The sequence below is a fragment of the Varroa jacobsoni genome, unplaced genomic scaffold, assembly GCF_002532875.2.
Source record: "Varroa jacobsoni isolate VJ856 unplaced genomic scaffold, vjacob_1.0 scaffold_228, whole genome shotgun sequence".
NCBI classification, from domain to species: Eukaryota; Metazoa; Arthropoda; class Arachnida; order Mesostigmata; family Varroidae; genus Varroa; species Varroa jacobsoni.
Window position 1 is genome coordinate 106,495 of NW_019213130.1, and position 11,493 is coordinate 117,987.

At 37.5% G+C, this 11,493-nt stretch overlaps 3 protein-coding genes across 7 annotated transcripts in view; 1 reads left to right on the top strand and 2 right to left on the bottom strand.

Moving 5' to 3' along the window:
• Nucleotides 1-459: 459 nt before the first annotated feature.
• On the bottom strand, nucleotides 460-3,335 carry LOC111273808 (uncharacterized). The gene is made up of 2 exons (XM_022855773.2): nucleotides 3,218-3,335; nucleotides 460-2,354 (listed from the first exon to the last, which is right to left on the bottom strand). The coding sequence occupies exons 1-2, from the start codon at nucleotides 3,234-3,236 to the stop codon at nucleotides 718-720; spliced, it is 1,656 nt and encodes a 551-aa protein (XP_022711508.1). The 5' UTR covers nucleotides 3,237-3,335; the 3' UTR covers nucleotides 460-717.
• A 27-nt stretch (nucleotides 3,336-3,362) lies between these two features.
• Nucleotides 3,363-7,588, top strand: LOC147753788 (ATP synthase F(1) complex subunit epsilon, mitochondrial-like). Of its 2 annotated transcripts, XM_086973644.1 has the most exons (4): nucleotides 3,363-3,506; nucleotides 4,404-4,528; nucleotides 5,316-5,330; nucleotides 7,497-7,588. In XM_086973644.1, exons 1-4 carry the CDS (start codon nucleotides 3,478-3,480, stop codon nucleotides 7,508-7,510), a joined length of 183 nt encoding a protein of 60 aa, XP_086829770.1. In that variant the 5' UTR covers nucleotides 3,363-3,477; the 3' UTR covers nucleotides 7,511-7,588. The 2 variants fall into 2 exon arrangements, with proteins under 2 accessions (XP_086829770.1, XP_086829771.1); XM_086973645.1 differs by lacking the exon at nucleotides 5,316-5,330.
• Nucleotides 7,589-9,078: 1,490 nt separating this feature from the next.
• Nucleotides 9,079-11,493, bottom strand: part of LOC111273818 (b(0,+)-type amino acid transporter 1) — a 20,944-nt gene continuing 18,529 nt past the window's right edge. For 3 of the 4 annotated variants that reach the window (XM_022855791.2, XM_022855792.2, XM_022855794.2), the window contains 4 exons: nucleotides 11,115-11,315; nucleotides 10,141-10,290; nucleotides 9,847-10,015; nucleotides 9,079-9,586 (listed from right to left, as the gene is read on the bottom strand). In XM_022855791.2, the coding sequence (XP_022711526.1) occupies nucleotides 9,513-9,586; nucleotides 9,847-10,015; nucleotides 10,141-10,290; nucleotides 11,115-11,315 (594 nt within the window). In that variant the 3' untranslated portion in view covers nucleotides 9,079-9,512. Of the gene's footprint in view, nucleotides 9,587-9,846; nucleotides 10,016-10,140; nucleotides 10,291-11,114; nucleotides 11,316-11,493 lie in introns of those variants that run through there. The other variant, XM_022855795.2, reaches the window with a different exon arrangement.

Consider the following 11,493-nt stretch of genomic DNA (forward strand, 5'->3'; position numbering starts at 1 on the left):
ATATGGAACGTATATGGAAACGTTAATAATAAATATACGGCCGTCCAGAGGCTGTCAGGACACTGGGACAATAATATACAGGAGTGTACACTAATATATAACTAAAATATTATAGTCCAACTAGGCCAAAGGTTATGATTTCTCTCTTTATCAGGTTAACTTGTAACAGGCTAATAGTTATTTTCTGTAATAGTAGTAAAAGAATCGCTCAGACGGAGACTCCGTCGTATACAAATACGGTAGTATTCAAAACCGTGTGCGCTGGTACACATACTGTAAAATGCAGCCCCTTCCGACTATTAAAAATATCAAACCTAGCGACACGCTCACTCCCTTCTTTTATATTATGGTAATTTTTGTGTTCACTAATTTATTTAATACCTAGCATCAAAAACCCGCCAGTTTAAACAATTATTCGCCATGTTATGTACGTATCTACCCAGAAACAATGACAACCCATTCTTTTTTAAGTAAACTAAACAATACTATTATTTTTATTAATATTGGCTATATTGCTACATGTTATGTACAATCTTCGCAATGGTAACGATGATACGAGAGTATGAAAGTCCACCATTTTTAAAATCCATACATCAATAGTGTTATAGATAGTATGTGCGCATTGCTTTGATATATTTTCACAAATAATAATATTCAACAACAGTAAATTGCTTACCAGTGCGTCGAATAAACTTTTTTATCCCTCTGTGATCATACTTACTTAAAGTCATAATTTGCGTTAACCTCTGCCAAGACGAACTCGATCAGATCAAAACGTGTAAGAGCCTGATTCAGCATGTCTTCCTCCATTTCTCGTGGAATATTTGGGAACTGAATTAAGTGCCTTCTGTCACTAGGCGGTGCTGCCAGCTGAAGCTTGTAGTGGGCACGTGACATATCTAAGGCCTGTCTAAGGTCGGTCAGGTACTTGTCAAGATGGTGCGTTTTTGCAAGTGATTTCGAATATAAGCTATACCGAATTACGTTAAGTGTCGATATAATGTGGTCGCTGTGCTTAAGCAGATCCGTTTCCACCCCGCCGGGAAGAAAGGCCGCGGTATAGATTAACTCCTGGTGGTCCGCAAAATTCGAAGTTGTGTGTACCAGCTTCCGCCACTCATCAATCAAAAACGCACGAATGGAGGAATCTTCAAAAGACTTAAATAGCGATTTCACTATTTCCAGTTGAAAGTCGGGCAAACACTTCGAGTAGAGTTCTCTCCAACACGACAACGCGTACTCTCGAGCTTCTGTAAGGGAACAAGTTGTGATAACTTGGAGAAACGACCGAAGTAGACGACGTATTGTGAGCCTGATTTCGTCATGCTCTGCACAGTTTTCGATGTAAGGCAGGGCCGCTTTAATGAGATACAGTCCCTTCAGAACATGCATATGCTTTGGTGACGTGGTTAACGCAAGGCTAAAGGTCAGGAGAAGATCTGCGAGCACACTGACTGAGTAAACTCTTGGAAAATCGCTGTCTAAACAAAACACTATGTAACAAAATACTGCCCCACTAATAAATGGCACGGCCAATTCATCGTGCTCAGTTCTTCGTTCATTTACACGTTTACTCAATCGAAGAAGCGCGATCGGATCGACAATTGAGTTCAAATCGTTTTTCAACCGAATCGCCAGACTATGCTGTGCGCTTGGTGATGATGTTGGCTTTTTTGGTGGGCAAAGATCCAGAAGTCCAAGTGTGGATTCCATTGGCGTTACGATGTAAGAGCCGACCTTCAATGCATTTGTCCCACGAAGAATATCGCGGTAGTCTTTTTTAACGAACCGAAGGTTATCCTCAAGAAAATCGGCAACCACCCGATAGCGCTCGTTAATTGTGCGCGCTTTTTTGTTCGTATCCATAAGAATCCGCTCCTCGGCATTATCTAATTGCTCTTCCTGTGGAGGTGATAGTGTTTTAAGCGTGCCACTCAGAATTTCTAAGGCTCCAAGAATCCTTGCCAGGTTCGGTTTCAAAGCAGTATTCAGCAACTCTGTGACCAGCCTCGCAATGCGTTCAAACATGTAAGTAGTTTTAATTTTTCGTATGGCAGTGAGGCAAATCATGATTAGTTCTTTTGGCGTGATGTTTGAGGTTAACTTGTGCAGCATTTCATCGATGATTTGCTCACTGCCGATCTCTTCAACAGCTGGTAAAACATAATTTTTCTCCAATCTCTCTTGTCTCTCAGATTCCATTAACTTATAGTTGTCGACGGCATAAAAAGCCTTCTCAATCAGTTCCCAGCTTGTCGTCCCCAGAGACTGCTCACCTTGTTCGTCGAGCAGGCGCAATACATCGGAGTACTGATGTGCGTCCAGAGCTTCAGCGATCGAAATTTCCCAGGTGTCTTGAGGTGTTGGAAATTCAAAGTACGGAACAAGTTCGATTGGATTATTAGGATGCAGTTTAAGAATTTTTTTTGTCGGCTAAATATTGTCCCAGAGCTGTATATTGCTGATGTATATTACACATATGAATGATGCATAATGCTTTATAAATGATTACGTAAACAACGCTCCTTTGAATGGTAAGGATGCTAGTTCTACTTAAAGCGTTATAAATCATTAAAGTGTTCCTCGTATATCAAAAAATACACTTAATTTTAAGTTTATATTTTAAACTTATAAGTGGTAATAGCGATTTGTAAATAAGCAATTGATCAAAAAATGAATCATAAAAACTATATAGTTGTGTGTTAATCAAATTATACTTGAGCGGATAATCGAAAGTATAAGCAGCTAATTTAAGTCTAAAATTTTCACTTTATTACCGTTTACTAGCGTTGACGACTGGTATCTCGTATACTATAGCCGTTTGAAAAGATTCAGGATTTCATAAAGAAATTGTAAAAACTCTGTATGTTCCGAGTGAATGTAAGACCGTTAGAGCTACCTTCTCATTCACCCTTGATCATAATAGCGCAAAAGATTAAAGAGGAAAAATAATTATGTCATCTTACACCCATGGTCGTTGTAGTCTTCTGCCTATATTCTATAACGTACTATCGACTAATTTAATTCACTTCTCTCTATTACGACGAAACAGTTTATTATGGAGTAACTTACTTCAATTCATTAACGTCTACTAAGTTCGAAGCGTATTCTTTCAGCTGCACTAGTCAACAGACAGCAACTTTGAACATATCAACGAACGCGTCTAATATCTTAAACAAACTCGGACAATTAAAAGTATAATTAATATGAATCATACCATCACTGTCACGCTGCATTGTTTTCTCGCGCGCTTCTATTATTTGTCGTCAAGTCACTCTAATGCTGGATGTAGAATGACACTTTTATTTTCTCTCACCGGTTTGAACGTTCTAATGTTTCTTTTAGAACAATTTTGAATTTGCCCGCCCCATCGTGTTTTTCTCACTAACTGTGTAAGAACCACAGTAGTTTCGGTTTCAAAGTCACCCGTTTCTTGGTCGTCATTTCGGAGGTTGGTTTTACAACTTTTTCGCGAAAATGACCTACTGGAGACAAGCCGGAATCACGTAAGCGACTTCTCGGAAACGCCTACATGAATAAGTTTGATATTAATTATTTGAACACAGCAAATGACCCGGACTGAACTCCCTTAGTCCAACTAGCTGCTCTCAAAGCTTGTGACTCTACGAACAGTAATTTATGTAAACTACCAATTTAAACTAGGAATATCATGTGCCTCTTTGACATAAATACAATATAATAATAGGCTTCTAATGATGCGCATATAAAACTTGGTATGTGTCGTTTCGTTCTGAGCCAAATTTTTTAGACTATTAACAATTGCAGTTGTGACTTAGATTCCATTTCTACATGCTAGATAGAACACGTTTAACGTATCACACTGTGACGAAAAATTTAAAATATAAAAAGCAGAGTCACTGTGCGATTTATCAGATTCAGCAGTAAACTATAGTTGAGCACCATTCGATAGAAAGACTCTTTTTGTGTCTCTGTTTTGCCTTAGATAACCCAAAATCCAGAAAAGTGGACAAAAATATTCTCGAATTCCAAAGTAAGAAGGTGGTGATCAAATGTTCTACCATTGTTTATAAGAAGTTTGAGCTCTGTGCAATATAAAGAAAACTGCTTAATCAGTTTGATGTAAAAGGCGTTTTTCCACAGTATAGTATATTTGCTACCACTACACAACACGCTTGAATCCTGCAAGTTCAAAGAGTTTAAAGGCAAATATTGACATCAATTAATTTAATTTTTCTCAATTTTTTGCAGAACTTCTGTGAGGCATTGCATGCCACTATACCGCTATACAAAAAATATATTTTTGCTAATTGATCTTGAACAGTGTTTTACATTTGTGAAAAATGAAGCGATACATTGACTAGCGTAACGTAATTCGTTTTGTATTTTGTTTGTATCTTTGGCTATTTCGTTTTGTCGTGCAGGTACTTGCGATTTTCGTCAATTGCCTCAGAGGCGGTAAAGGCGTGCATTAAGAAAGATGCGAAGGCCGCTATGGTTTTCCCATCGACAATCAAAAAGACAAACTGGAAAGATGGGAAACCCATTCGTAAGTTTCGATATTGTTATTAGCATACGAAAAATAACCGCATGAGGGCGATGACGAGGCAGTTAATATTTTTGTTATATTATCTATAAATTAAGTGGTAATTACATAAATATTAGGCCAGTAATATGTCGCATTTAAATTGAAGGCTGTAGATGAATATCTACGGTTTTTTCTACTTGAGCCTATATGCATATGAGTTGCTTAGCTCTGCCATTCGGTGCAAATAATAAAATATGAAAGGCGTGACCTGCTAGCTAAGATGGAGGAAATATTTCATGCGAATTTTGAAATTGAAAGTGTGCACACTTTTCGCTGTTATAATACAAGGCTTCGTAATAATTGTTTGCAACCCAATCAGTATACACAACGTATGTATAATTATGTAAAGTGTTAATTATACCTATTTAATATACCAATGCATGAGATACTAAGCAAATTTTAAAGAAGGTTTTACTTATCTTAGAAAACAATAGATTTTTGTTGTGCTAGTCTGATTGTTAACTAATCGATATAATTCGAGAACTGAAAACGCTCAAAATCCTTATCTTATAATCGAGTATGCCCTAACGTTCTTAAAAACAGGGCAGCCAAATATGAAACAGCTGTCGTTGTCCGGATAAGACTTACCGTTTTCTAAGTAGTATGAACTGCTAAATATCTTATTTGAGCTCTTGGTCTACTTACATATTTGGATACCCTTTTACAGCTTTGTCTGCACGAACATTTGTTGTGGTTGTGTGTTGTAACTAACATTCAACTTGCTACCTGCTTGTTATTTCCTCCGTAGGCGTGCCCAAACCTGGTAAGGTGCCGTTCAGCGACCTCATACGTTCATTTGTATACATTCCAACACATTGCAGACACACGCATTCGACACTGACCCGATGGAATTCATATTTGGAAAACTATCTATGAAGCCCAACACATTAACATTCTTTTTACAAATAAAAATCGTTCCCATTTTTTCCAACTACTCGAAAGTCTAATGAATCGTAGAGTGTTCACAGCCTCGAAATAGAGGGTGTGCTTTCTTAGGCTTTTTAGTTCTGTTTGGTTTCGGTACGCACTTACTTTTCAGGGCATGCGCCAGGCCCATATTGATATCACGACTATATTCGCGATTCCTCAAATACTCACTTCTCTTCATTGAACTAGTTTCTTCAGCACTTTTACGACACACGTATGGTTCTATTTATTTGTTACAAACGTATATATAAATAGAGTGTGATCTATCTGTGTTCCTTTTCATATTTTATTTGTTTGAATTTTGATTTTGAAATTTAAAGTGTCAGTTCTATCTATCATTTTCGTTCGATATAATCTTTGTTCACTTCGATTACAAATTCAACTTGTGAGCTAAATCTATCTTAGGTTTGTTTTAGGGCTTCCCTTAGAATCATACGAACACCTCCTTGGTAGCACAAGTGAGCGAGTCGACCTTGTGATCTTAAGGCTTGTTAGACTTACCATCAGTAACGTTTTATACACAGTAATCTAGCGGGTTCAAAATTAGTGTGTGGGGCCGCCATATGCGCTTTTTCCAAACTCAAACCCTTTGGTAGTCAATCCTGTATTAACTGGCTAGTATTTCGCGAGATATTATATTTCTGGGTGGAGTATAGCTTTCCTTCAGGGACTTCATTTGTGCACGATCGTAGAAGGGGAGCATATACATAAACTTGGAACTTAGTGAAATAGACAGATTCAATTTTCCCGGAAAATCACAGTTGCCTGGTCTCACTGGACATTACACTTAGAACATAAACATAAATCGAAAAAAAATTCTCTCCGGGATCTTGAGTCTCAGAAGTTTCAGCGGCCTCAAAGGATATCTGTTTGACTTGTATGACAAATTGCGTATACCTGGGGCCTTTGCGAACAATCCATAATATGGTAGCCACAATCCATAATATGGTAGCCATACCCACATATGATTCCTTGGCTAGCCGTTTTACCAAGACAGAAGAATTATCAGATTATACTTTGTAAAGGTATCGATTAACTCTGTAATTTTCGCTCTTTGTCTGTTGAGGACTACGTTGTGCTACGGTAGAATATAATTCTGCTTGCTACGCAGATCTATAGTTGCGATGCCGTACATTGTTTGTGAAGTAACCAAAAAAGGCTGTTATCTTAGTAGTGTTTTGTTCAACGTGAAAATCCTGGATAATAAGCTAATTCTTTTTTATGTAAAAAAAAAACTTAAACCACGAAGAAGAGTGCCTTATCATCATAATTTGAAAAGTAGTTATTATCCGGTTTCTTCGTTTGCAAGAAGCTTCCCTGCTTTTTTACGAAATCGAAAATCCACATTCTTGCTAATTTTTATTCGGGTTCCAGAAATTAGTGACCGTTTTCTAGAAACGAGTATCTGTCGATTGGATTGTCCAGACAAGGTTCAATAATCGAAATGAGTGGAGGCTATATTAAATAAACATATCGTAAGGCATGACACTTAGCATACGCAAAAAGAATTATTTGAAACTTTTTCCTCTCAAAAAGATATTCCTCTTAAAAAAAAAAAACCCAGTTTCAATGATACACTCTATTATGCACAGGGTCTTTACCGGCATAAGAGCAAATACAATTCAGTATGTTTAGAATACAAAAAATAACAGCGCAGATTATGATACAGAAACAGACCGGCATGTACACATAACCGACGAAATCGCAAGATGGCTGAGTATGTACCTTTTTTGTTTACTGTATTTTAATTCGATTTGCTATGATTTAAGCTCCTGTAGTGATAATATTGTTTTGAGTAAAAAAGCGTTGTCCCATTGTTTGAGTTTTCTATTTACAAATATAGTTTCAAATTTATAATAGTAATAGTTCGCGAAAGACTGATTCGTAATTAAGTGCAGTTCTTTTTAGTGATTGGCTTATAGTTTTTTGTGTTCTCGATTGAAAGCGGCGAGGAATCAAGCTGTGTAGCGTACTAATGATTGTTTTCAATTTTGTCTTTCAGGCGCAGAAAAGTGATTCGGATCAGTCCGCTTTTTAAATCAGTTATGTATATTTAGAGAAAGCGTTCAAAATATATGGAAACATTCTAAATGATCCAATCGTGTTATTAGTGAAATTAATTTAACAAATTTCCGTAACTTATGCAGAAGCACTAGGGTCTTTAAGTGAAAATCACATTATAAAGTTTGAGTCAGTACCGAGAGAACAACTTACAGAAAAGAAATTAGCCTTAAAAGTTGCTAAAAGTTCACAAGTGATATAGATCTCATCTCATTCAGAAGAATATTAGATTAGGAAGAAACCTTTTTTCATCACATAGAAAAGCCCACTTGTTTTATCCTTGTGGCAAGAGGTGAGTATGTTATCGACTCCCAATCATTGTTTACGATATTCTCTCGTCTTTCCACTAAATGTTGTATGCCGTCTCGCTAGAAATTACCGGATTGTGTCGCGGAGAAGCTCCCCATCCGCGTTTGATCCGTCTTTGATCTGTTTCGAAATAAAGCCTACGATTGCTTAGTGAAAGGAAACTATGGAAATTCATTGGCGCAATGTCCGGAGAATATGGAGGATGCAGCAAAGTAACTAATAGGAAGTCTAGGACAATAGCGTTCCCAATTTTTGATGTGTGTGACCGTTGTTGTCATGGAGTTAAATAAACGTAACGTTTAACTGTATGGTTTGAAGGACACAATTTTTCTTTTTTAGTGAACTAGGGTTTCGCAATCCCACCAAATTGAAAGCATATCCTCCTTGGAATTACGATTTAATTGAACCCTGGGCCTTGGCTACTTTCCTGGAGCTATCCATTTCGATCACTGATGCACGTTGACGTACAAACACCGCTTCTCGTCGCCGGCGATAATGCTGTATAAGAATCGGTTATTGTGGCCGCATATCATTCGGTTATTGAACCGTGATTCCTCATCGTATTCAGGGGTATGAGGTACTCAAGCTCCAAGTTTCTGCGTAAACCCAAAAAGCTTGAAGCCTTGTAGCTGCAGCCCATCTTTCCGGCCAATCCACAGGTTGTTTGCCGCCCGTCCCCCTTCAAAAATGCCTTCATATGATCGTCATCAGACACAGATCGTCAGTTCCGGATACCGTTTTCACACTCGATCTTTAAATTATTTTTTTAGCGATATCGCCGTTACCGTACACAAAGCAAATCTCCCGAACTCCTTCGGTAACGTTTTCGTTTCAATGAAATGCATAATACAAAGTGTTGAAAATGCACTTTTTTACCTGGAATATCTATCTTTAAAAAATTCTTTCGAGTTGAAGGCGCAGAACATAATACCGTTGATGTACTCTTAGCGGACAAAATGTTTCGAACGGTATGTCAGAAATAAACAACGAGAAAAGGCAAGCAAGAAGAGCTTTTTTAAGAAGGCTAGAATATAATTGATGAGATTCTTAAAGCGTTAATTTCACTATCGGTGCTGTGCATTGGTGGTGCAATACACTAACTTATTTGCTACGAATGGAGCAACAAACCAAGCATAAATGCTCATCATGGCCCAAATTAGCCAGCTCTTGGGATAGAAACGGTAAGAAAATTTCTACAGGAAATTCACACAATCTAAATTTGAAATAACCAACGTTTATTTCTAAGTGTTAAGGTATAGTACATTTTTTATCCACTGCTTGCTCACCCGCACCAATCTTTTATAAATTCAGCCGAATGGAGCTTTTTTTAAGCTCTTGTAACTAAGTACAAACTACAGCGTTTATGATGTGCCTTCTATTTTGTATGTTCTGTACAATGATAGTAATGAATTTTAGGTGAAAGATTTGGTGCCATTTATGTTTTGGCTAACAGTTTTTGGCTGTTCGCAGGCATAAGCAGTATGATAGATTTCATGCGTAAAAACGTGGGTTAGTCACATTTTTTCCGGTTCATGAAAATAACCCCCAGAACGGTAGGTAACAAAATTGCTTGAAAAATAATCGTCTAATTGCATTTTTCGGTAACAAAGTAATCCAACGTGAAAAATCACTGACGCGGGAATCTTCATTATCTGATTTCCTCGTCGGATTGAGTCGTGGGAATAACATGAAGTACGCACTGGACAAGTGTTGTGATATAACCTGAAATGCTCAAACATATTTCAAATTATTACTAAATTGGGCATTACTAAACAAAGCGATAAGGAGATAATGCTGTTTACTTATCAAGCCTTATTGTCAGTGCGTAGGTGTAATCTATGTTTCTTGTTTGACAGATCTATTTTGGAGAGATCAACTTTTTGTTTGATAAATCAAGTTGCCATCACAAAATACCTCGGGGGTCCATTTAAAACGTAGTTGTTTCGAAAGAGCATGAATATGATTATATTCAACAAACTCACGGTTAATGGAAAGTCTCAGCCTGAAGTGTACAAAGGGCACATAGAATATCAATCCAGAAGCCATGAAGGCGCAGGCGTAGAGGTACTCGATCTGCGGGTTTCGCACAATTGGAGCTACAACAAGGTAGCTAGCTACAATGCAAGTAATTATTGGAATCGCGATGTTCACCTAAACAAAGATGTTAGAGAAACGTAAGTCAATGATAACTTTCTCGACTACTTTTGGCTTTTAATAAAATCTGATTGTTTTTCATAATGTATTTTTGAAAGTTGACGAATCCTAACAACGTTTACCTTGTAAGGTCGGTGATCGTCGGGCCTTGTGAATCTGAACACAATGAGTGTAAAGGTGGCGAGTCCGTAGAATAACCAGGCTGCAAAACCGAACAGGTCGATGAGGCTAGCGATGTCACTGATCAAAATCAAGATGGCACCCAAAACACCCTGCGTACAAACAGACAAAATATCCTGGATCACCATGCTAGATTACTACACACAGTATGTAACATACATGGTAGTTACATGTACAACATGTTTGTCCGAGCCTCAAATTGAAAATATCGATAAAATTCTACGTAGGATTTGGAAGCTCAAATACTTCAATGTCAGTAATTACGGTGTTTTTTCGGAAGCTTCACACATAGTGCCACGAATTTTTGCGTTGGAAGCAACTTGTCCACTCGCTTTGAAGGTTTAAGTAATGGATTTTACGGTCTTAGGGCCCTACTTGTGTGCTTTCGTACCTATTTACTTAAGTTTGATAGTAGTAATCTAGCTCGGTAGACTTCGCTATTACTAAGTTATTAAGCTATTATTAAGTTTTGCTATTACTGAAAGCCAGCTTATGTTGTGCTGCTCATTTATGACCACTGAAGGTCATCTTGTAATGAAAAAAAAAAGTTACGTCAAGTCCGAGATCTAAGGATTAGCAATTACACTATAATTCCTTTATGTTATTGCGTGTGTAATGCAATATTTGTCGATAGAGGAGCCTCAACTGGTGACCATTTGTAAGTTTTTTAGCCAAAGGTTCTTTAAAAGGTTATAATAGAAATCGAATTTTTTATTTTTATCACAAATGAATCAACATTCCACATATAGTATCATGAAAGCTGAATTTAGTAGGTGCTTCAGTTTAAGGTGACGAGCCCATATGCATGTTTGTCAACTATGTTTTCCCATAATGTAGTGAAAGGTTGATGACACTTTTGATTAAATATTTTTGAATATTTTTAATTCGCCTCGCCTATTCATTACATGATACTTACGTTCACTATGAGTGCGGGACATGGAGTTAGACGATCCTTGTGTATGTATGAGAGCAAAGCAAGTTGGTGACCTTCCCGTGCCGCGGAAAACGAGATCCTCGAAGCAGTGAAAGTGGAGCCATTAGAAGAACCGAATGTTGAGGCTGCTACACATAGAGCAATGAAAGCTGCTGCAGAACCAAACACCTGGTTACCGAAACGCTAGGGCCGAAAAGAGTATATTAAGTAAAAGACGTAATTAGAACATTTCAAAGTTGATTGGTACCAGGGGATCTAATTTCCTAAAGACATAATTAACTGCCTTAATGTAGCATACAATGACGGAGTATAATAGTAGAGTATTAAGAACGCATCATAAGATATCCTGATGAGTTTGGAG

What these genes read in the sequence shown, in the direction of transcription:
- LOC147753788 (XM_086973644.1), top strand. Translation starts at nt 3,478, where the DNA reads ATGACCTACTGGAGACAAGCCGGAATCAC. An exon ending in TGGAGACAAGCCGGAATCAC is followed by an intron (nt 3,507 to 4,403) that starts GTAAGCGACTTC and finishes TTTGTCGTGCAG; the next exon opens with GTACTTGCGATTTTCGTCAA.